Source organism: Saccostrea echinata, unplaced genomic scaffold (genome assembly GCF_033153115.1).
Source record: "Saccostrea echinata isolate AGI-Se365-2 ecotype Australia unplaced genomic scaffold, CSIRO_AGI_Sech_v1 ptg000064l, whole genome shotgun sequence".
In the NCBI taxonomy this organism is placed as follows: Eukaryota; Metazoa; Mollusca; class Bivalvia; order Ostreida; family Ostreidae; genus Saccostrea; species Saccostrea echinata.
Window position 1 is genome coordinate 232,689 of NW_026889813.1, and position 22,197 is coordinate 254,885.

Below are 22,197 nucleotides of genomic sequence, written 5' to 3' on the forward strand. Positions count from 1 at the left end.
TATGATGATTCATCCAGTCATAACTGCTTTGCACTCACTTCTTAAACATATATGAAAGAATTTCTATAAATTTTAAAAATATTTTGAGTTATGAAATGAATTTATCAATTGATATTTTATATCGATTTTAAGAATTTCGAACTTAAGTTAAGGAAGAGTTAGTCTTAAGTGCAGAGCTAATGAACCACATTAAATAACCTTTAGTACAAAATCACAAAGTACTCTCTACAACGCTGTTTACAAACATCTAAAGCAGCTGATGTAGGAGTCATTCTTCTTTATTCTTTGTCATATCAATGATTTACGTATGTAACATCTCTCCCTTTATATCAGAATACACAAGAATACTTGGAAGTCAACTAATTAGCTCACGTGTTCTCGTACCCATTAAAGTTTTCTCTTTCAGGCAATAATATTTGACGCTGTTTTGACATAGGACATATATTTTATTATATTCAACTTAATTAGCCTGCGAAAAGCAATGCTTTCCGCCCACAAAGGTGTGGAAAATCGCAACAATTCATTCAAGGTCATCATCATCAACATCTGCCTTTGGTGTGTCCAGCATCACCTTGTCTATAGGGTATTTGATATTGGTCACTGTATATGATTTCAGGTCTTCACTGCTCATGTCGATGTTGTCTAACATTTCATCTACAGATTTACTGAAAAATTAAAATCCAAATAATTATATGACTTGTTAAGGTGTAATGAAAGAATTTCACATCATCACAAAATAAAGGAACGGTTTATGTATTGTTTAATCTGAGGTTATCAAAAAGAGCCACATTTACATGAATAAAAAAAAGAGTATCTAACAAATTTATATTGTGTTACATATAAATTTCTTAATGTAAAAAGCTTTTTTTTCTAATGAATTAATGAGCTTGATCTGACTATAAGTTCTTCTCCATGATGTAACATAATGACAAAAGCTTAGAATTGGAACTAATGCTTTCTTTTTAAAATATTTCATATATTTCTTTTTTGAAATATTTCTATGACATAGAAATATAGTAATTTGATAGTTGAAAGTACTCCTGTTAATTTTGAATTTTTAACACTTCTGTAAACATTATATAAACAAACTATTCCTACTTTTCTGTGTCTAAGTTAACTAGAGAGTTTCTTCTTGCTCATATATATAAAATTAATATTTAATAAGTATATTGTATCTGAAAGGCTAGCTATAAGGTTGAATGTTAAACTTTATACTGTTGTACTTCATATCTATGTGTAGTTCATATCCTCATAAGCAATGAAATTGACTGGTGCAAGAACTCCAGTTGTGATGGAGTGGGAAATTAGCCCATAAATTCATGCATTACAATCATGGATACATATTTATCTTTATTATAGAGTTGAGCCTTGTTGGAGTTCACTGTTCAACGGACAGAACTACGCAAAATGTAGGTCGCAAGAAGATGGTCAGGCACCTAATATAGTACTTTTGTATCCGGGGCCATGATATGAACAATAATCATGCTATCGTGAAACAATACAAATGTGAATAAAGCAAACAGGTCTTCTAAAATCATCATCAGAGGTGGAATAAGGTGCCTTGGAGGAATGAGTATCCCCTGTCTACCGGTCACAACCGCTGTATGGCCCTAACATTGTTATGATCGGACCAACGGAGAAATCTGAAGACAATTCAGTATGAAAATAATGCCTCAACAAATTGATGAAAAAAGCAAGTTAAACTCGACCTAACGACAGATTGTTTTTGCAAATAAAGCCATTGTTTGAACTATAGAATATTTCGAAATATTGACTTCAAACGAGATTGCAGATAATTTTGTATCATCAGCTTATTTGCGAGTAATCTGTCTTGTTTTAGAAATTGTTCGTACGTAGAACATACTCTTGCATATCAAATCAATTTGGAGGATAAACCTCATATGCAGGTGATAATGGTACACAAATAAGGAAAGTTGACAATAGAAAAGTTGAAGTCACCACGTTCATCATACAGTTTAGATGTTAGTTTGTCATCAATGTCTTTCTTTAGTAAAACATTCAAACATGAAACAGATGCATCAGACTCTGTGGTGTCTTCAAGTTCAATGGGATGTATCGAATCAACGTAGGAATGCAAATGAATATTGTTAATCGATAAAACGTCATTGATATATCTAAATATTGAATTGAAGGTCACAGCAAGAAACGTCCTCTTTTCATGTAGAAATTTTGAAATACTGCTTCATTAGAATACAAAACAAGGGCTCAATATTAGTACTCTCTGAGCATAAGACACTGCTTGCTGGGGGATCTTTTTCTCCTTGAATTTACGGCCACTGGTGGTCGTATTTTGAATGACATATTTCTTGCCAATTGGGAGGTCATTGTTTTATACCAAATTCAACTACGGAATACTCCGTTAATTCAGAGACCCCGAGGCTGGTGTGACCCGTACACAGGGGATACTTACTCCTCTAGTGAATCGGATCTCACCTCTGGTGTGTCCAGGAGTCAGTACTTTTTTGCCCTGTTTATGATTCTTATTGTTTAATATTTAAGTAATATTGTTGTATTGATGTATTATATTGATCATTGTACGTTACATGTATCTCCATATCTTTCAGATTTTTTGAGACTTTTTTTTGCTCTTCCACTCTTTAGGTCTTAATTTCATATTTACAACCGATCGTCATCGTAGCTCAGTCGGTAGAGCACTCGCTCCGTGATCGGAAGGTCGTGTATTCGAATCACGGCCACGACCGACCTAAGTCGATAAAAAATAGGTAGTAACTGTTCCTTCGCCAAGCGATCGGCACTTTGAAAAGAAACTTCGGATGAGACCTTAAAAACCGAGGCCCCGTGTCACGGTAGGTGTTGGCACGATAAAGAACCCTCACTGCTCAATGGCCCTGAGTGCCGAGTAAAGGTCTAAATTTGAAGCCCTTCACCGGTATATGGTGACGTCTCTATATGAGTGAAAAATTCTCGAATGGGACTTATAACAACAATCAATCAATCAATCATATTTGCAACCTTCTTGGACTTTGGCAGTATTTAGACTTATCCAATAATTTTTTGTATATCAGGAGTATATTGGTTTACTCTGATGATATTCCTGAATTGATGCATTAAAAACTGAAGATCACGGTGTATTGAATAAACTTTTGAAAACGTAAAAGTTCTTGTTGGATTACAGAAGTCAGACACTATTCGATTAGAAAAGATCCTTCAACAAGCCTTTTTATATTAGTGAGCTAAGAATTCAATGAAGTCAGACCTGTAAAAATTCTCTTGAAACGTTAAGAACAGGTCTGCGGTATATAGACCAGTTTGCAATAATGCATCTGTTTTCCATTCTCGGGAAGCAAACGATATAATAAAATTGTCTCCCTTAGGTTCTAGTAGAGTTCGCAGATTATCTACAAAATATAAATATGACATGGTTTTGAAATAAAAAAAACTTTCCTTAAATTTCAATACTATTAAATCGAAAAAATGTTAAGAATTGTTTAAAAATAATTACCGCTTTTGGTTTTAGCCTTTATCGCTATAGGAGCGTATTTCCGTTTCCCATCAATAAGTGTAAAACACTTGACAACATACGAAGTAGATGACCACAGATTACCAAATGTACAATGAAATGATACAGAAGTATCTTTAATAATCATCCCCTTTTGTCTATTTCCATCTTCCCTTTCTAGGAAAATATGGTACTGTAATAACTCTGTAGAATTTTCAGGAAGGACAGCACTTTCCCAAGTTAGTGCTATTTCTGATGAAGTCACTCGGTGTTGTAAATTAGTTGGCCCTTTAAAATTAAACTGTGCAAATAAGTGCTAAATATCAATTCTTATATATATATATATATATATATATATATATATATATATATATATATATATATATATATATATATATATATATATATATATATATATATTCCTTTTGCTGACATCAAATTGAAACAATTCAAAGAACCAAGTGCTGTATATCAAACAATTCGAATCAATACACATAGTGAGCTGAGCACAGTTTCAATATCTTATTTTTAAGCAGTACTAGTAGATTCTCTTGATGAATTCCTTAAAGTTTACCGAATTTTGGTGTCCTGAATGTTTTGACAGACGGGTCTCCTTTTTCTTTGTTTTTGACGGACACCTCGTATTGAACATCAGGAAGTAGATCTGTAAGACGTATAGAACATTCGGACGTCCTCAAACGCATAGTCCTCTTCATTATCGTAGGGTCACATTTATATTCTACAATGTATGTATTCTCCGTTGCCCCGGATTTAAAGTTCTCTGACCAAGTTACTATGACCTCGAAGGACGATACAAATGTGATTTCAAGATTTTCTGGATTGCCTATAAAAATAAATAAATGGAAACTAATTGTTCAATTTATAGAAATATAATAAAACTGCGTTTATAAATTCCCAATTCAGTTTTACTAATCTTCGCCGTTCTAGGGCATTAATGACAACTCGGTAGCAATGAATTAAAGTTAGAGTTATTTACCTTTGGGAAGTGTCCTTACTTTAACCTGTTGTGTGTACATCTTCCTTTGATGGTAAATCGATACAAAGTAGGTCGTATCACTCTCAAGATTAACAATTTCATGAGTTTGGCGACATTCAGGTCCGAGCTTGAGAGGAACTGGTTTAAACTTTTTCTTCTTTGGATCTGAGGGTTTACAATGTGCCGTGTAGGTGGAAACCATTTCTCTATCCTGTATATCCACCCACCAAATTAGCTCACACGAGTTACTTGTTTTTGAGGAGACAAACAGCCTCAGTGCTTTATCTGTAAAAACTCAAAGCTTTAGGGTTTTCCTTTATAAAATGAAAATTAAAAAAGAATGAAAAATTTCGAATTTTATTTCTATGTGTCTAAACATAAATACTTGATTTTAAAGTTCTTGTAAAAGTACTGGAAATTTTCAATTATTTTATATAAAATAAATGCTATGATGTGGGGTAAATTAATATGGATTACTTTTGTATAAAAGAGTGAAGATAATTGCGTAATTGATTTAATTTGCATATGATTAAATAAAGTAAGAATTTTGAAACAAGATTGTAAGTCTTGACGTTCACCATCTTGTAAGATAAAAATCTTTCTTATTGTTTGAGATAGTTGCTGTGGGTAATATAGGGAAAAGCGCATGTGAATTTTTTTTGTTGATGAAATATAATAACAAAGTTGTCGTATTCAGTACAAACATTTTTAATCGTCGCCACTTGAAAATATATTTTTTTTAACGACATTTTAATTTTTTTAGAATAATAAGCCTTATTGCTATATGACTTTTTTATTTACAAAACTGTAAATGAATTTCTTCATACATTACCGCTATATTTATTTTTTGGCGACTGTTCTTGGTAAATTTTCATAAAATAATTCATAAAATATAACATCAGACTAACACCTGACTATAACATTAACTCTGAAATCGATAATCTCTTTCTCAAATGAAGCGTGATAAAACCTCCACTTTCTTAAATACACCCGAAATGAAAGCATATGTTGATTGTTTTTTTTCTAAAGTTAGTACATAAGAGTTCATATGTCAATATTTTGAAATTGTGAAAGAAATCCGTTAACTAAATGCAGGAAAAACCAGAAAAATAAATATTCAGGTAACTGATAAATGGATTTACTTTCAGTGATAGACACAACTTTGAAATCTCATAGAATAAAAGGAAATATTTCACAAAAATATCTTTTGTTTGTTAAAAAAAATATCGGTCACTCACCAGTTTCAATTCGAGCAATAAGCGACTCATGAAGTTTTACAGTAGGGGAATCTGAGAAATAAAAATGAAAGCACGTGCAGTTTGTTTATATTAATACATTTAAAAAAAGTATATTTGATTGCCATAAATCAAATTCAAACGTAAAAGATAATTTAAGGCACTTACTGTCCTGGGCTATTGGTGAAACTTTAATGTAATGGTAAAAAAGCTCTGGTATATAGGTGACTGGTAAACTCCGGAGGTCTTTCATTACATCGAAAGACCTTGTGCGGTTTTTTCTGAAAGACAAGCATTCTGAACAATGGACGATAAACTTTTCAATATGTTCTTGTTTATCTATAGGAAATTGCCAGTCCACCCAAAACACCGAATGTGATTCTGCTATTGCTGTCACGTGGGTAGGTCTCAAAACATCTGAAAAAAAAAATTAGATACTTAAAATAAAACAGTCACTAAAATGATTTATTTTTAAAAAAAATGATTTACTTTGGAAATGTTATCAAGGGAAAAATCAGCCAAATATAATAAAGAACCAATAAAATGTAAGAAATACTTTCATACGCTAGGCTTGCAAGTTTACCTTGAAAATATGGGACATGGTAACTGAGAGGGAAAAATGTTTTGTCATATGCCTTAACAGCAACTTTAACCAGCTGTTCTGAATTGGACTGTAGACCATTAAGTATACACGATGTTTTCTTTGTTTCCATTTCTGAACGTTTTGTGAGATTAGTCTGATCTACCCAAGAAATGACGTAGGACAAATGACTAGTTTTTCTGATCCCAGGAGGGTTCCAGAACATCAGTATCTCATTTTCGGAGAGTCTTTGTGCACACAAATTTCGAACCTCTAAAATGTCTGTATCTGTCAAAGAATATAACATAAGATGTATATTTTCATAATCATTGATTTTTTTTTTCTAAATTTGTTTTATAAAAAGTTTAGAGGAATACCTTTTAGTCTCGCCTTAGTTTTAATTTTTGCGTAAACTGAACTTCCGTATGGCTTTCCTTCCTTTCCAAGAACTGGTGTTACATGAAATCTATAATGGGTGTTTGGTTCAAGATTTTCAAATTCTATTCGAGTGTTTGGTTGAAATACTTCCATTACTTTATTTAAGCCTTTGAAACACTCTATGTGAAACTGGACATCACTCTCGTGGTACCGTGGTGGCGTCCACTCAAGAACAACTTCCCTTGACGAGTTTTCCATTACTCGTACGTCCGCACTTTTCATCGATGGCACTGTGTTGTTTTAATCATGAATTAAAATTTTAAGTTAAATGCATGTTTGAAAATATATGTTTGAAAATACTTATGTTACATTTTTTCTTATTTGTGAATTTAATTGTTGAAAATAAAATAGTGAAATTTAATCAGAACGATTGAGTGTTGTGTGTCTTTCCAGTTTTCTAAGCACAGAAAAACTTGCTGGTAAATACTGTTACCTCTTGAAGAAGGAATATTTATGATGTCAACAAGAATGACTTTTGGCTTACTGCCAAACTTCTCCCTGGTTTGCTTGTAAATTTCGTGAAAGGACAGCAATTCTCCATCACATCCATAAAATCCATTGTAATCGCCGAAACCTACGAGGACACACACGAACATTTCAAACCCGTCAAACATTTTACTTCTATCCAAAGCTTTGAACCAGTCTCGCACCTTTTCCCTTGGTTGATTTTCCAATTTGACAACAGTTTTGAAACGTAAGGTCTTGTCGAAGAAGTCAAAAATTTCTCCTACACAAAGTGTAAGAATACATGCTGATCAATGAAACCGTAAAATAAAAATCAGATCTAGTGTAAGATATTTGACATAGTGAAGAAAAATCTATACAGCTCAAGAAAATCAAGAAAATAAAACCCGGTAACTTTGGATTTAAGTTATCAAATGTGGCAACATCGTATTAATGTACGTGTATCTGTCATTAAGCGCAATACTTGATTTTATGGGCAATTATATTTATAAATCTTAAATCTATTATTTGCACACAATAAAAAAGGGATTAAATTTTTCCTGAGAATCAATAATAAGCCTTACTCACGTGCTCTGATATTTAGCTCAGTATGCATCCCACCTTTATGGTCATTAATAATTATGACAGAAAGCTCTGAAAATAATAAATACAAGAAATAAAGATTACTAGTTTCTAAGTTATTATCTGCTTTTCTAGTAATTATACAAAGTTTTATTCTTACTTCTTTGAGCGTACTCTACAGGGGAGTCACGTGGTGAATCAAGTGAGTGTAATTCTTCTTTGTCGTCCTCTGTCGTAGGTGGCAATGGTTCTAGAAAAAATATGTTATTTTAATGTAAAGGAACTAAAACAGTCGACGAACTGGTACTTAAGTAAAAGCGGAGCTGCAACTTGTGTATATATAAAAGGAGAATTCAATATTGGAAATAAAATTCAAAAAATTTATGTAATATGTATAAGTATACGACTTGGGTTGATTCATATTAATAAACTTGTTATGAAAATTCCTGATAAATTGAGAATTTTCTGATAGCCTATAATGAACCAAAATCAAACCCCAAAAATTATATATGGTTTACCATTTAATGAAATTAAATTGATTTTTGGCGGACGCACACTCTCTCTTTTATCTGTTTCCACCCACAAATTACTTTCAACACAGGATGGTGAATTTCACTAGGCATCGCAGGTAAGCAGGAGTGACCATTTAAGTGACACAATTCAAAAAGCAGAATTTACTTAGAAATGCGACCTTCCTCAAAGTGGAGACACTGAAAGGTACATAATTCGCCGCACTTATTGATAAGATGGAAGAAAGGTAAGAGAGAAAAAAATTAAGAAAATGGTAAAACTGTAGATTGGCATCAGCGTTAAGAGTCCTGGGAAATAAGGACCCAGCTGGTTCCTACTGATTGTGAATCCCGGTTAGTTTAATCTATTTCAGATTTACTGTACCCAGTATCTGGGTAAGGAACACAGTAGCAAATCCAGCGGTTACCTAGTGATCTAAGAATTCATCTAACCTCAATAATAAGAATTCCATATAATTAAATGGTAATTATGACCCAGAGAGGTTAAAGAAAACACTGTACTGCATACATAAAAACTGAATTGTAAACTTAGGTAGATTGAGAGCAAAACTCATCTTTCATTATACAAAATGTTATTAATTCACCATCACCACCCCCATGAACATCCAATTGTTTTCTCTGCTTAAAATGTGTGTTTTATTCTCGAAATATTTACATTATGTTGATATTATTTAATGCATTTGGGCTGGTTTGCATACTCAGTCTCTTACAATGTCTTTATTATACTCAGAATAGCTGGTTTGAATACCCAATCATTAAGATTTGTCTTTTCTAAATGATTATATTATTTGTAATTTGTACATTATTAGTAAATATTATAGATTATATGTATCAAAATTAATTCGTTATCTCCATTTTCATGCAAAATCTAGATAAAAATCATTTAAGAAACAAATACCAGTTGTCACATCTGTCTGCTCTGATGGAGATATAATCCTCTCCCATAAGGCGGCAACCTTGACCTCATACGCTGTTTCCGGAGCCAGGTTTTTGATGATATAAATGAGTTTCGTACTTTCACCCCTCCGCCAACCTTTCTGCTCCCCTTTCTTTCTCCATTGAATTATATATTGTATGTCATTGAATTCTTCTTTCGGAAATATTTCCCATGTTACTTTCACTTCTTTTACTCCCGGTGTCACGTTTAGTGTCCGGACACGAGGAACCTTTGTTTTGTTTCTGCGAATGGGTTTCTTATCTGTGATAATAAAAACAAAATAAATCTTACTTGGATAAAAATATGTGTTCTTTTTATCAGGAAGAGAAAAACACACTTTCTTATTTTTAATCGTAACAGGTCAATGCTATTCAAAGAGTAAACACGATGTCCTTCCCGATATGCCTTATTTTATCAAATAGCTATACAATATACATTACTAGTCATGTATTTTATATTAATTGATAAAACAAAGCGTATCAGGAAGGATAATAACTCACGGATCACTACTTTTTTCTCCTTTGGCTCTTTAGCAGGTTGAAAGCGACTTGGACGTGGATGTTGTTTTTCAGATGGCTCTTTTTCTTCTTTGGCGATTGACTCATCTTCCCCTGATTCCTCGTCTTCAATAACAATGTAAATGTGCAATTTGATTACAATATAAAGTCATGAAAATAATTTTTTGAAGAAGAAAGAGAAGTTGAAAATAGAACAAGGAATCTCTAGGGCACGTCCAATCTAGCAGTGATACTAGGTTCAACCTTGCATACAGACCCCCCCCCCCCCCCCCCACACACACACACATATATAATTATGATTTCAGAAAATATAGTTAAAGCAATACAAGCGTTTAAAGAGAGGTTGGTCAATAAATTCCACGAAAACCTGAAAACAAAATTAAGGAAAAGTAAACTCACTCATTCATGTCTAAATTTACATTGTTTTTGGTTTTCTTGTGCATTACTTAAGAATAAGCTGCAGGAGTGTAGTTGTCGATCAAATTTCTATAATGATTGTTTTTGATACGCAACATTTTAAATATTTGGAAAGTGTATATTTGATCAAAAACCTGTAACAGTGTTTGGAGATTGAGCCATTCAATGTATCAAAACCTTTAAAAAGATAAATATGAAATAACAAATGTTCAGTTGTCTTCACTTGAACATTTAAGTATCGTAATAAATTTCCTCAAATTTCTTATTTTTTTTTTTTTTTTTAGATTTAATCGCAGATATTTACAAAAAAACCCCTTCAATTGGAATATTTTACTGATGAATCCTGCTACTACTCTGCCGGTGTATGGTATTTAGTAGATAAAAGTGTCACTTGAAAATTGTTCAAAACATTACTGTGAAATATAGTTCAAAAATTTCAATTTTTTGTGGTTTTAAAAATTTCGAAAGGAATTCTGAAGGGTAACAGAACTTGAATCACCATTACAACAAAATTTTAATGTTTTAAAGATTTCTTCAGCAAAATTTAGTCCAGTCAGTGTAAATAGTCTAAGAATCACGTTAAAGGAATAGCAATTCAATGCTAAAGCAATATTTTGGGAGCACCTTGGATGGCACGGATGCGAATAGCAAGCATATCACATCTTGTGGCCCATTTTGTTTGGAGGTGCCATCTTTTTGATATATTTTTCTTAACAGTTTCGATCTTATTGTTTTATAGGAAATTTTTCTAGTCATTTTTGGGGGGATCAGACATTTTTTATATTTTACGTAACTTTCAATCTGAGCTTGTGAGTCTGATCCCCCTTCTTTTGTGTAAAGTTTTTTCTTTTTTACCGTCATTTAAATAAATGACATTATTCATCTCTGTGAATGTGTTTGAGTTAATCTTTATAAAAATAAGCAAAAACTAGCTGCGGTGAGCCTGCCGAGCATTAGAAGACATAAAATATTTTGGGAGGACTATTAAAGTTTAGAACCATTAATTGCCATAAAAAAAGCAAAACCATCCATACAACTGCCTCCATTAAATCTTCCTAAAACTTTCAGGATAGTCATCATGAATCAGTAAGTGTTTCAACCTTTCTTGAAATGTTGAAATTGGACATAAATTAAGTCTTAAAATGTAAAGCTAAGGATGTGGGGCTATGTGAATGATACTCAACATTTTTGACTGGATACATTCTGAAATTCATAAAAAATATATCGATTGATAATTGAATTTCGTAAAACTTCATAGGTTACTAGGCTAAAAAGAATTTTATACAGTGTATACGAACAATTTATATATAAATCTAATCTATCATTTGCTAATTATGACCAGTTGAATTGCATGATCTAAAATAAGGGGTATGGGATATTATACTCTCTGTTTTGGCATAGCAGCTTGGTCCACGAATTAGTAAAATATATTGATTTAAATTTTTATCTAATTTAATTGTTAGAAATGTAGAACACATGATAAATAAAAACTCTTAGTATAATTTTATTCTACCAAGCCTTTTATTAATCTCTATTAGACACAGTGTATTCTTCTGTTAATACCTTTGTATTTAATCAAGAACTGTTTGGTATCAAATTTATCCACTGTAATTAGACTGTGATGAGTTAGAGGCAAATAGAACTGTTTGTCATGGTCTCTCAGCACGAACCACCTTTGATGGGTTTAAAGGGACACACACACAAAACTATTTGGTGCTGAGATACGCCATTACTGTACACTGTGAAGATTGTATCTAAGCACAGTTTTTCTGATTCTTTTGAAGTGATTGAACACTTTGTTCCAGAGTTCATATCTGTCGTCATAAGACAATTTTTCTTACATTTTTTAAACTTTATTTTATCTACCAATGACCAAACTTTATTAAATATTAATTATTTAAAGAATAGAAATGTAAAACATATTAAAATCAAATTTTATAAATTGTCAAAAATTAAAATAACTTTAATAATTGTTCCTAAGACATGCTAACTCAAGATATTTTCATGCACATTCATTTCATGCATTATGTCCAGGACATTTTTTTGTAATCGTGACAACATACCAATTTTGACTTCATCTGTCTCCATTTGAATTACTACAGAAAATTGTCATATTATGAAAAAGAAATAACTCCAACCGATTCCGTTCGAAGAAAAAGATGATCGAATTTAGTGAGGAAAAATTCATAAACAACTTGAAGATAGATATCAATAATTATTATGCAAATCGAACTTACCAACTGGTAAAGAGGGCTGTGGGCTCTGTTCTTGATAATTATTTGAACGACAAATAATAGTTCAAACTTTAAAATGTTTTTTTTGTACTTAAGTATTATTCAAATATCTTTTAAAACTTTATGGTCAAAATGTTAAACAGATAACATATTATTATATCAAATTCCCGATACATGACACCGGTCATTGTTTTCTGTTCCAGTTTTGAACAAACATCAACATGACATGTCATATCGATATGCTCTTTGTCTGTGGGGAATTTTTAACGGGGGTCAAACGGGGTAATAAGGAGATGCATTTTAAAGGTCGGTGTTGAAAGGACAGAGAGAAAGATGGAGAAGGAGGGGTGTAAGAAGAAAATAATGAAAGAAGAAAGAAGAAAGGAAGGGAAGTGGGAAGAAGAGGAAGAGGGAAGGGGAGAATAGGAGTGGTTGAGGGAGAAGGTGCCCCTTTGCTCATCCTTCAATGAACTGTTCTCCATTGTCAACTGTCTACACTAGTACTACAGTAAAACTCGGTTATAGCAAAGTTCTGGGGACCTGAGAATTTACTTCGCTATATCCGTAATTCATTATATCCGTATAACAAATTCGTTAAAGTATACATAGCGACTTCGCAATATAGATTTTTTTTCCTTGAAGTATATGACTACCAAATGTAATTACCTTGGAGTTCAAAATTTTTTGGGATGAATAGTGTTCTAAATATATTTACTTACCAAATAAATGTCAGTTCAATATTTTAAAAACTTAATTCTTTAAAAATTTGCTATAAAAGATGTAAATTTCGTTATTTTTAACTTCTAGGGGACACAGAATCAGTTCGCTATTAAATTCATTATATCCGAGTTCGTTATATCCGTAATATTTTACAAGGAGTTGTTAAGAATTTCGCAGGGGATTGCAAAAAATATCAGTAAATTCGTTATATCCGTGTTTGTAGTAAACGAGTTTTACTGTAGTGCATTCTTTATCTCGTACGAGATGGACTTGTGTTTAATTTAAAGACAAGATTAATTCCTTCTCTACCAAATAAGAATGAAAAATAAAAAGCTAGAAGAACATGGAAATACACAGAATGCAAAATTTACACTCTTTCCTCGCCCATTTGTCCACAAAGTAAGACAATATCAAAGTGAGATCATTAGATACATCAAAATATCATGTTGGTATTTACGCTGAAATTAAATCTTTTTAGAAGTCATGCTATGAACAAAGAGAAATTAATGTTATCAAACTATACAAGGTTATAACAGTTACAGGTCTCATAAAGTTATTTTATTTATTAAACTTTAAATACCACTGATCTGAAGAAATAACAATTTCAAGAAATGAGTTCATAAAATCCTTTCCAACAGATTTCGATTTTAGATGAAATATATGGAGATAACGAACAGTATTCAAGCTCAAACGTCCATTATACAAAACAAAATAGGAGCAGAGCAAACACGGACCTCCAAACATCAGAAGTGGGATCAGGTGCCATGGAGGAGTGAGCATCCCCTGCCGACCGGTCACACCCGCCGTGTGCTCCTTGTCATGATCGGGAAATAACGGAAAAATCCGTCGACAATTCAGTGTGTAAATAATGGCCTAACAATTAGTATGAAAAACGTCAGTCAGCATTTGACTCAATGATAAATTGTATTTGCTGACAAGGTCATTGTATCGACCATAGAACTTACGAAATGATGACTTTAAACGAGACAGCTGATATTCTTGTTTCATCAACTTATTTGTCAATAATTTACCTCGTTTTAGAAATTGTACATACGTAGAGCATGCTCTTGCGTATCGAATCAACTGAGAGATATATACCCCGTATGCAGGTGATGAAGGTATATTGCTGCATAAGTAAGGGAAGTTGACGATTGAAAAGTTAAAGTCATCACGTTTATCATAAAGTTTGGTTGTTAGATTACCATTAACGTCTTTTTCAAGTAAAATATCCAAATATGAAACAGATGTGTCAGACTCTGTGGTATCTTTTATCTCAAGTTCACCAGGATATATCGTATCGACATAAGAATGAAAATAGCCATTGTTAATTGACAATACGTCGTCGATATATCTAAATGTCGAGTTGAACGCCACAGCAAGTGTTTTCTTCTTTTCACGTACAAGAAGTGATCTCTCGAATAAGTTTTATATCAAGTTATATTTAAATAAAACAAAGAAACCACATCATCTCTGCAGGAGAAAATTAAAAAAAAATTTCAAGAGTTCATGAGGTCTGAACTTGCACTGTCAATACTTTTAATGCTTTTCAGAGAGGATGGTGAATATAAATAATATTATTCACAGGTACGTTGTTTTCTAAATGCCTTAAGTAAGTAAATTGAGTAAGTAAGTAAGTAAGTAACTAAGTAATTTTACCTGAATCTCTGAGAAACATTGACATCTCTTCATCTCTGTCTGTTTAAAACAGAAGTACAGGTTCATGTTATATTTTAGATTTATTTAGTGTCAAAAAGTGTCCCTCATAAATCACATTAACTTTTTCCCCATTAGAAAAAAAATGTTCTACGTACATGGTCTTTTAGAAATGTGAAATAATGTAGAGAACTAGTTTTGAATAATTTACTTGTTTACCTCTATAGGTATCAGGCAAACTCCCAGCGTGGCCTTCAAAGGAATCTTAATGAAAGGTAAAATTGAAATGAATTATGAATGTGTATAATGAATAAAATGAAACGTTGTACAAGACTAAGAACGCTTTTTTGTTGTTTTGAATACTAGTTAGATTTGTGATAAGATTATGGCTTTTAAAATCGTTTTGTTGATGCTAACACATAGTTATATGAACGATTATCCGCTAGTGAAGTAAAATGTGTGCAATGTGAATTTTATATATATATATCACGATTATAGTCACTTGACTTCATTTTTTGTATTCCAATACATAGTTAATCAAAATTTATAATAATCAAAAGTTCATCTTGAATTACAAAACATATTATTGACGTACTTTTCAAGGCCATCTTCTAGAAATGTCAAAGGTTTCATTGAACTTTAAATTTTTGCAAAGATGTTTGTGAATATACTTGTAAAAATATGTAAAACGTCTTTTACCTTCTGGAAAGAGCTTCATCCTTCTAAATTTTCGAGCTGAAGAAAAAGAAGTGATTCATAACTACAATATTTATCTATACAGGAAAGTGTATCAAGATTCACCCAGATTTTATCACTATAATTATTATTATATGTGTGTAAAAATGCATATTATTCCTTTGGTTGAACTTATGTATGTAACACTCCTCTTATTTAATCTGAGCAATTCAGAAGTTTTATTGATATCCTTTGTGTATTTTTTTTCCTTTCATTTTTTGTAATTTTTGTGTTATTTTCTGGCATATCTGCACTTAATATTTCTTTTTTTTTAATATCAATTCATGTCCATGTATTCGTTTTGTTCTATTTATATAAAGAATTTTGCTACTATCCCTACCAATTTTCTAGAGTGAACTTTTATCCTATCAAATTTATTCAGTCTCAAGACTATTGTCTACTAAATTTTTAATATCTTGTGTATCAATTTCATTGTTCCATTCTTTATTATACAATGTGACATTATACATTCTAAGATAGAATATAATCAAAAGCATACGACACTGCTGCTCTTATTTCTCCAGTGTCCAACCTTTTAAGCGCAATTTTAACGCCTCTTAATAAACACGTAATATTGATTCATTTTCTAAAAATATTTTGTAACATTTTGTCTACAGCTTGGTCAATATGAGATTTGTAATATTTTGTAACCAATTGTCTACAGGTCAATATGATATTTGTAATATTTTATAACCTATTGTCGACAGGTCAATAATATTTGTAATATTTTGTTAACAAACCCATTATGTCTTCTTATCCTTCCTTTGATCCTAAGAACATTTTCCTTTCATCCTGTAAACATAAATATATCACACATTCCTACTTTCTGATTCCCACAATCAAAGTGACACTAACTCTCATATGAAGTCTTGCGTAATCGAGGTAACTTAAATAAATTGAAAATACAAAATTTAAAATCAAGATGTAATTTAAAGGTGTTATCACAAAAAGATAATTACCTTGATTAAAATTTGTGTCCTATTTTCCTATTTTTATCCCATGTTCAACAGATTCATTCTGCCTGACGAAGAAATATAGCGTCCCGCCCTAATTCTAAAATTTATCTGCTCATAACTATTGTGTATTTCTACCGATAACACATTCGGTATCCTTCTTTTAAAAGCCTTATGTTATCATTCGAATGATTGAATAAAAGAGATATAATTGATTACAGCAGCTTTTGTTTCTAATGGCGTTAAATAGGACATCTAACAAATCTAGTATTTAAATACCGTTCATTGTGAAACAATCACACAGGTTATTTCCATGGGTTAACACAAGTCTTAATGGCCGTCAAACGTTTGCATCCTCCATCATGTCTGCTCTTATAGATGACGAAATTGAATATTCGGAGGAGGAAGATGTGAGAGAAGCTTCACCAACGGTATGTAAAAAAAATCAAGGCAAACAAAAGAAAAGTTTGCAAATTTTAAGTGTCAGAGACTGATATTTTTATATATCTATGTATTACAGCCATTACAAACGTTGCCGGAAGAACCAAGTGACCTTATAGATCCAGGTAAGTTTTGCCTCCAGAATTTTCCAATTTTTTTTTTTGCACACAATGGAATATATATTATTCAGAGAAATTATTTTACAATAATTATTCTTTTCAAATGTTACTTGATTGCTCAAATATATTTAATGATAAACATTTTCGTTTGGAAAAGTTTTATCATTTTATCCATGAAATGCTTTCAAAAAATATTCAAGAAACTAAAATGTAATCATAGGTGAGGTCCTTGTACCGACTAATCTGAGGGCTGACATGGGTGCAACAGAAATATTATTAACATGGGGGCCTCCACAAGGAGTGAGAGGACTCATGTCCTACGAGGTGGAGTGGAAGAAAAAGACCGAGTCAGAGTGGACAAAGGCGCTGACAAAGGATCACAGGTACCTTCTTAAAGACCTTCCTGCAGATACAGATTTCGACATTAAAGTTTCTGCTTATGAGAGGGCCCGTAAACCACCACCCCCTACTCCACCAGAAGAGGAAAAAGAGGAACAAGAAGAAGAAAAAAGTGATTATTTTATTTAGAATATATATATATATATATATATATATATATATATATATATATATATATATATATATATATATATATATATATATATATATATATATTTTACAATTTATTGAAAATTTATTTTTTCATTTTTTTTTTACTGTGTCTTTTTAGAGCCCTTCGAGCACATGACGCTATTTCCAGAAAGTGAGTAACTAGCATGCCATATGTGATGTTGAGGGTGTTCGATTGGTTGGAAGATTTTAAAAATCTATTTTGATACTTTACTTAAAATTGTCATTTTAAATATAAAAGATGCTATCAAAATTATTTGAGACTAACTAGCTTCATGTAACAGTTGTATTAACTCACTCTTTTTGTTAGATTCAACAGTTAGTCAAGCTGGGAGTGAAGCTGAGTCATTTACACGTAAGATTACCTCCTTAATGATACTATATGATAGTCTGTCTGAAGGAAATTTTGAAATACCGGTATGTGTATAAAATGATTAACCTCTCTTGAAGCAAAAGTTCATGTTATGCATACTGATTGAAGTTGGTATCTGTTTGTCTGTCTGTTAACTTTTCACATTTTAAAAATTATTCGTCTCTATTCAAAGGACCAATTTCAACCAAACTTTCAGCAAAGCCTGCTTAATTTAAGGAGACACAACGATATGAGATAAAATAATTGTACTAAAAAACATGGCATCACTTTGTCGAATAAAACTGATTTATCCTCATAAATTGTAATTTTGTTTAAATTATAGCGCAGTGTCACCAGTGTCACCAAGGATCAACTAGGTCTCCTACAAATGTAAATTTAGAAAAGAAAATTCAAGGTTCATTTAATGAAGTAATTTTCTGTGTAAAACAGACCTATAATGAAATAAAATCGCAAGTACGTGTATTCACATTTAATCATACATAGACTTGGTAATAATAAAGTGTTAACGTTTTACATAAGACCATATATATATATTGGAAAGATCTATTTCAAATCCTGTCCAACAAAGAAAATTATATGCCAAAAAAAAAAAAAAAAAAAAAAAAAAAATAAAAAAAAAAAAATAAAAAATAAAGATAGTTTACGGATATGATTTGTCATTTTCAATAGGAATGCAAAGGAGAAAATCTTTTAAAGTTTAACCCAATGATACAAGCTACATGTAAAATTAATCATAGTCAGAAATCTTTTAAATGTGATACTGTGTTGATCCGTCGACTCCTGGTCAGGACTGAGTTGTAATAGGCGTCCAAAGTTCGACATATACATATAAATGATCTTGAGGAGTAGGCCAAAATTTAAATAAAATATTCCACGGAAGACCATGACTACATAATTGCTTACTAGTACGTAATAATTCTGATTCACAAGCTACCCTATTTCATATAATCAGGTATTTCAATTATCTACATATTTTTTATCGAGAAAGAAAAGGGTAACTTAGATGAGTAATATGTTCCATGTGGCTCTTTTCTTCATAGAACGTACAAAAGAACTAAACAAGATATTAGATGAACTCGAGAAAACATTAGAACTACAAAAACGTAAGTAAACAGAGCCAGGAATGATTTCCTAAAAGATTATAAGCTCCTTTTGTAAATGTACTGAGTAATGTACAGTAACGATAATTGTGACTTAAAAAACAGATAGAATTTTACCATTTTAGGTCTAAACAAAGGTGAAAAGATTCCGAGGCATCTTCGATCTAAGATTCAAATGGGTAAGCTCTGATATAATGATGGCCAAATCCATTTAAGACATTATACACTTTACCATATGTATACATATGTTTAGATATCCTCAATTTGTTCTACAGATATTCTCAATTTGTTCTACAGATATCCTCAAACCAGTGAGAAGGAAAAACTGTCCAAAACGTAAGATATTTCTGCGATCCTCATTGAAAACGGATGGACCTGCATTAGAGAATCACAGTCCATAATGACGGCACTGAATGGAAATGCTGTTATTTTTATTTACGTAATTACATGTATTTTTAATTTTTCATTTGAAGTTTATTATCTCTTTTTTTTTACAGGGATTCTATTGATAATTACGAACGAAATGTTTGCCAGATCTCCCCATTTATCATCAGCTGCAAAAGTGCAAAGTAAGGGTTTGTCATTATTAATTATAAAACTCTGTTAGAATTGGTAACTTTTCTTTACTCCATTTATTATGAAAACTATAATTCATACGCTTAAACATTTAATAAGCACATTATTTCATCAAAGGAAACATTACGAATGGAAATTTTAAAGGTGAACATGTGTTAGAAATTCAATCTGTATACATATTTTCTTAAAGACAAAAATGAGATCATTATTTTATAATAAAATGCATTTTTGATTTCTCTGCATCAGTCATGTACAATTTGGATCAATATTTGGACTTTGTAGAAAGTTCTGATGCTTCTTTAAAAGATGAGAAACAGGTCGTGTGGTAAATGATTGACTTTTTGCAGGTGAAATTACACGCTTGTTCGAGCGCGATTGGAAAGTAGAAGGTGATTATGTTAGAAGAATAAAGAATGGTACAAGGGCATCAATTCTTAATGAAATAGACAAACTTCGACAAAGACTTGATTTTGACAGTCATCGGATGTTTATTTGCATTATTCTCAGTTATGGAAATATAGAAGGATTTCGGACAATGGACGAAGAAATGATTGAATATCAAGAAATATTTTCTTTGCTGAATGGAAAAAACTGGTTGCATTTCAATGAAAAACCTAAATTTTTCTTCATCGATGTTCACCCTATGAAGATGGAACGACACGGTAAGACATTGGAATTTGTTATTATTCTTATTGAATAAAATGTAGCAAACCTTAAAGGTAAAGGCCAGGAGTCCAAAATTGTTGGGACCAAAATAAATGCCATATCACAAGAAATAGATATGTGATATATGAAAGCCATTGCACCAAGCATTCTAAAGCTAAGGTTAAAGATTTTCCAAAATAGGTCTTACTCCAAGTTCAAGGTCAAAAGGTGAAAAATGTTGATATCCAAAGAAAGGTCTGGTCACATGGAATACGCATGTGAAACATGGAAGCCCAAGCATTTACCATTTAAAAGTTATGGGCAAAGTTAAAGATTTTGCTGACACAAAAGATTAACGGACAAATAGACAGACAGACAGACAGACGGACAGAACAAAACATATATGCTCCCGAATCTTCGATTACAGGGGCATAATTAAATGAATTATGTTAGTAAACTGGAATTTAATTTCAAGTTCAAGGTAGGTTGCAGAAAAAATAAATAATTTTTATCTGGTCCATAACTTTCCTAATGGATGAACATGAAGGGTGAAGATAACGAGATTGTTGATATCCTTGTATCATCAAATTGTCTGTAAATAGTTTGCCTCGTTTTGTAAATTGTTCGTACGTAGTATATGCTTTTGCATATTAAACTGAATATTACTACATAAATAAGGGAAATTGACGATAGAAAAGTTGAAGGCACCACGTTTTTCATGAAGTTTAGGTTTTTCTTTGATTGTTTAACATCCCTTCGACAATTTTCCATTCATATTTAAACCCCACCTATTGCCTGTGGAAATCTGCAAATTTAGATGAAATTTAGATCAATTTAACACACGTTTTCAATTTCATTCGTTTTTTATTTTTTTATTTTAGTTATTGTTCAGAGAAAACACAAACCTTTTCCAAGTTTCAATGGTATTCAAAGTGAACCCCCTCCGCCCTCTCCCAAACAAAACGGGGAAAAATACAATGATACATGTGGAATATGGAGATAACGAACAATACTCAAGCCCAAAAGTCCAATCAAACAATACAAATCAGGAGCAGACCAAACAGGGACCTCTAATATAAAAGAGGTAGGATCAGGTGCCATGGAGGAGTGAGCATCCCCTGGCGACCGGTCACACCCGCCTTGTGTTCCTTGTCAAGATTGGGAAAAACGAAAAAAAACCCTTAGACAATTCAGTGTGTAGATAATGGCCTAACAACTAGTATGGAAAACGTCAGTCAGCATTTGATTTAATAATAGATTGTATTTGGTCACAAAGTTATTGTATCGACCATAGAACTTGTGAAATTATGACAAGATTGTTATTATTTCTTCAACTTGTTTGTCAATAGCTTGCATCCTTTTAAAAATTCTTCGTACGTAGAGCATGCTCTAGCGTATCGAATCAACGGAGAGACAAAACCACATATGCAGGTGATGAGGGTATATTGCATAATATAGTAAGTGAAGTTGACGATTGAAAAGTTGAAGGCATCAGGTTTCTATGAGGAGTTCTGAAAGTTCTTTGATTTTTTTGGGTGGTTCTCTGATGATCTGATGAGAAAAACCAAATTGGCTAAAAACTTAATGTTCATATGTGGTTTATATAAAAAATGAGTTACTGAAACAAACGCTTGGAAGGATTTAGATATTATCATTAATACAGAAGAATTCTACCACGTTGCTGCATATTTCACCAGCTTCTGATACCCAAGATTATTCAATAGGAAATATAACATTGTATTTCACTTAGTACCCCACTAACAGATTTAAAGAAATATCCTTGTAAAACTTTTGACCCCTAAAGTGTCTTCCCTATGCTCAAATGTTCAGCTAAATGAAGAAATTCTTTAACACTTTTCTTTAAATATAGGTAGGTGAAATATACATGTTTATGCAAAACATGTATTTTGTATTTCTAA

At 31.9% G+C, this 22,197-nt stretch overlaps 2 protein-coding genes across 2 annotated transcripts in view; one reads left to right on the top strand and one right to left on the bottom strand.

The window, feature by feature from the left end:
* Positions 1–452: 452 nt before the first annotated feature.
* Positions 453–15,484, bottom strand: LOC133175650 (uncharacterized). Its single transcript, XM_061310761.1, has 17 exons — positions 15,466–15,484; positions 14,770–14,808; positions 9,725–9,847; positions 9,186–9,485; positions 8,309–8,326; positions 7,918–7,974; positions 7,764–7,829; positions 7,165–7,458; positions 6,671–6,961; positions 6,297–6,581; positions 5,882–6,130; positions 5,717–5,767; positions 4,479–4,763; positions 4,056–4,325; positions 3,485–3,769; positions 3,239–3,380; positions 453–665 (listed from the first exon to the last, which is right to left on the bottom strand). Exons 1-17 carry the CDS (start codon positions 15,482–15,484, stop codon positions 521–523), a joined length of 2,919 nt encoding a protein of 972 aa, XP_061166745.1. The 3' UTR covers positions 453–520.
* Positions 15,485–17,238: 1,754 nt separating this feature from the next.
* Positions 17,239–22,197, top strand: part of LOC133175651 (collagen alpha-1(XII) chain-like) — a 47,402-nt gene continuing 42,443 nt past the window's right edge. The window contains exon 1 of the mRNA XM_061310762.1: positions 17,239–17,525. Coding sequence (XP_061166746.1) covers positions 17,270–17,525 — 256 coding nt within the window. The 5' untranslated portion in view covers positions 17,239–17,269. The remainder of the gene's footprint in view (positions 17,526–22,197) is intronic.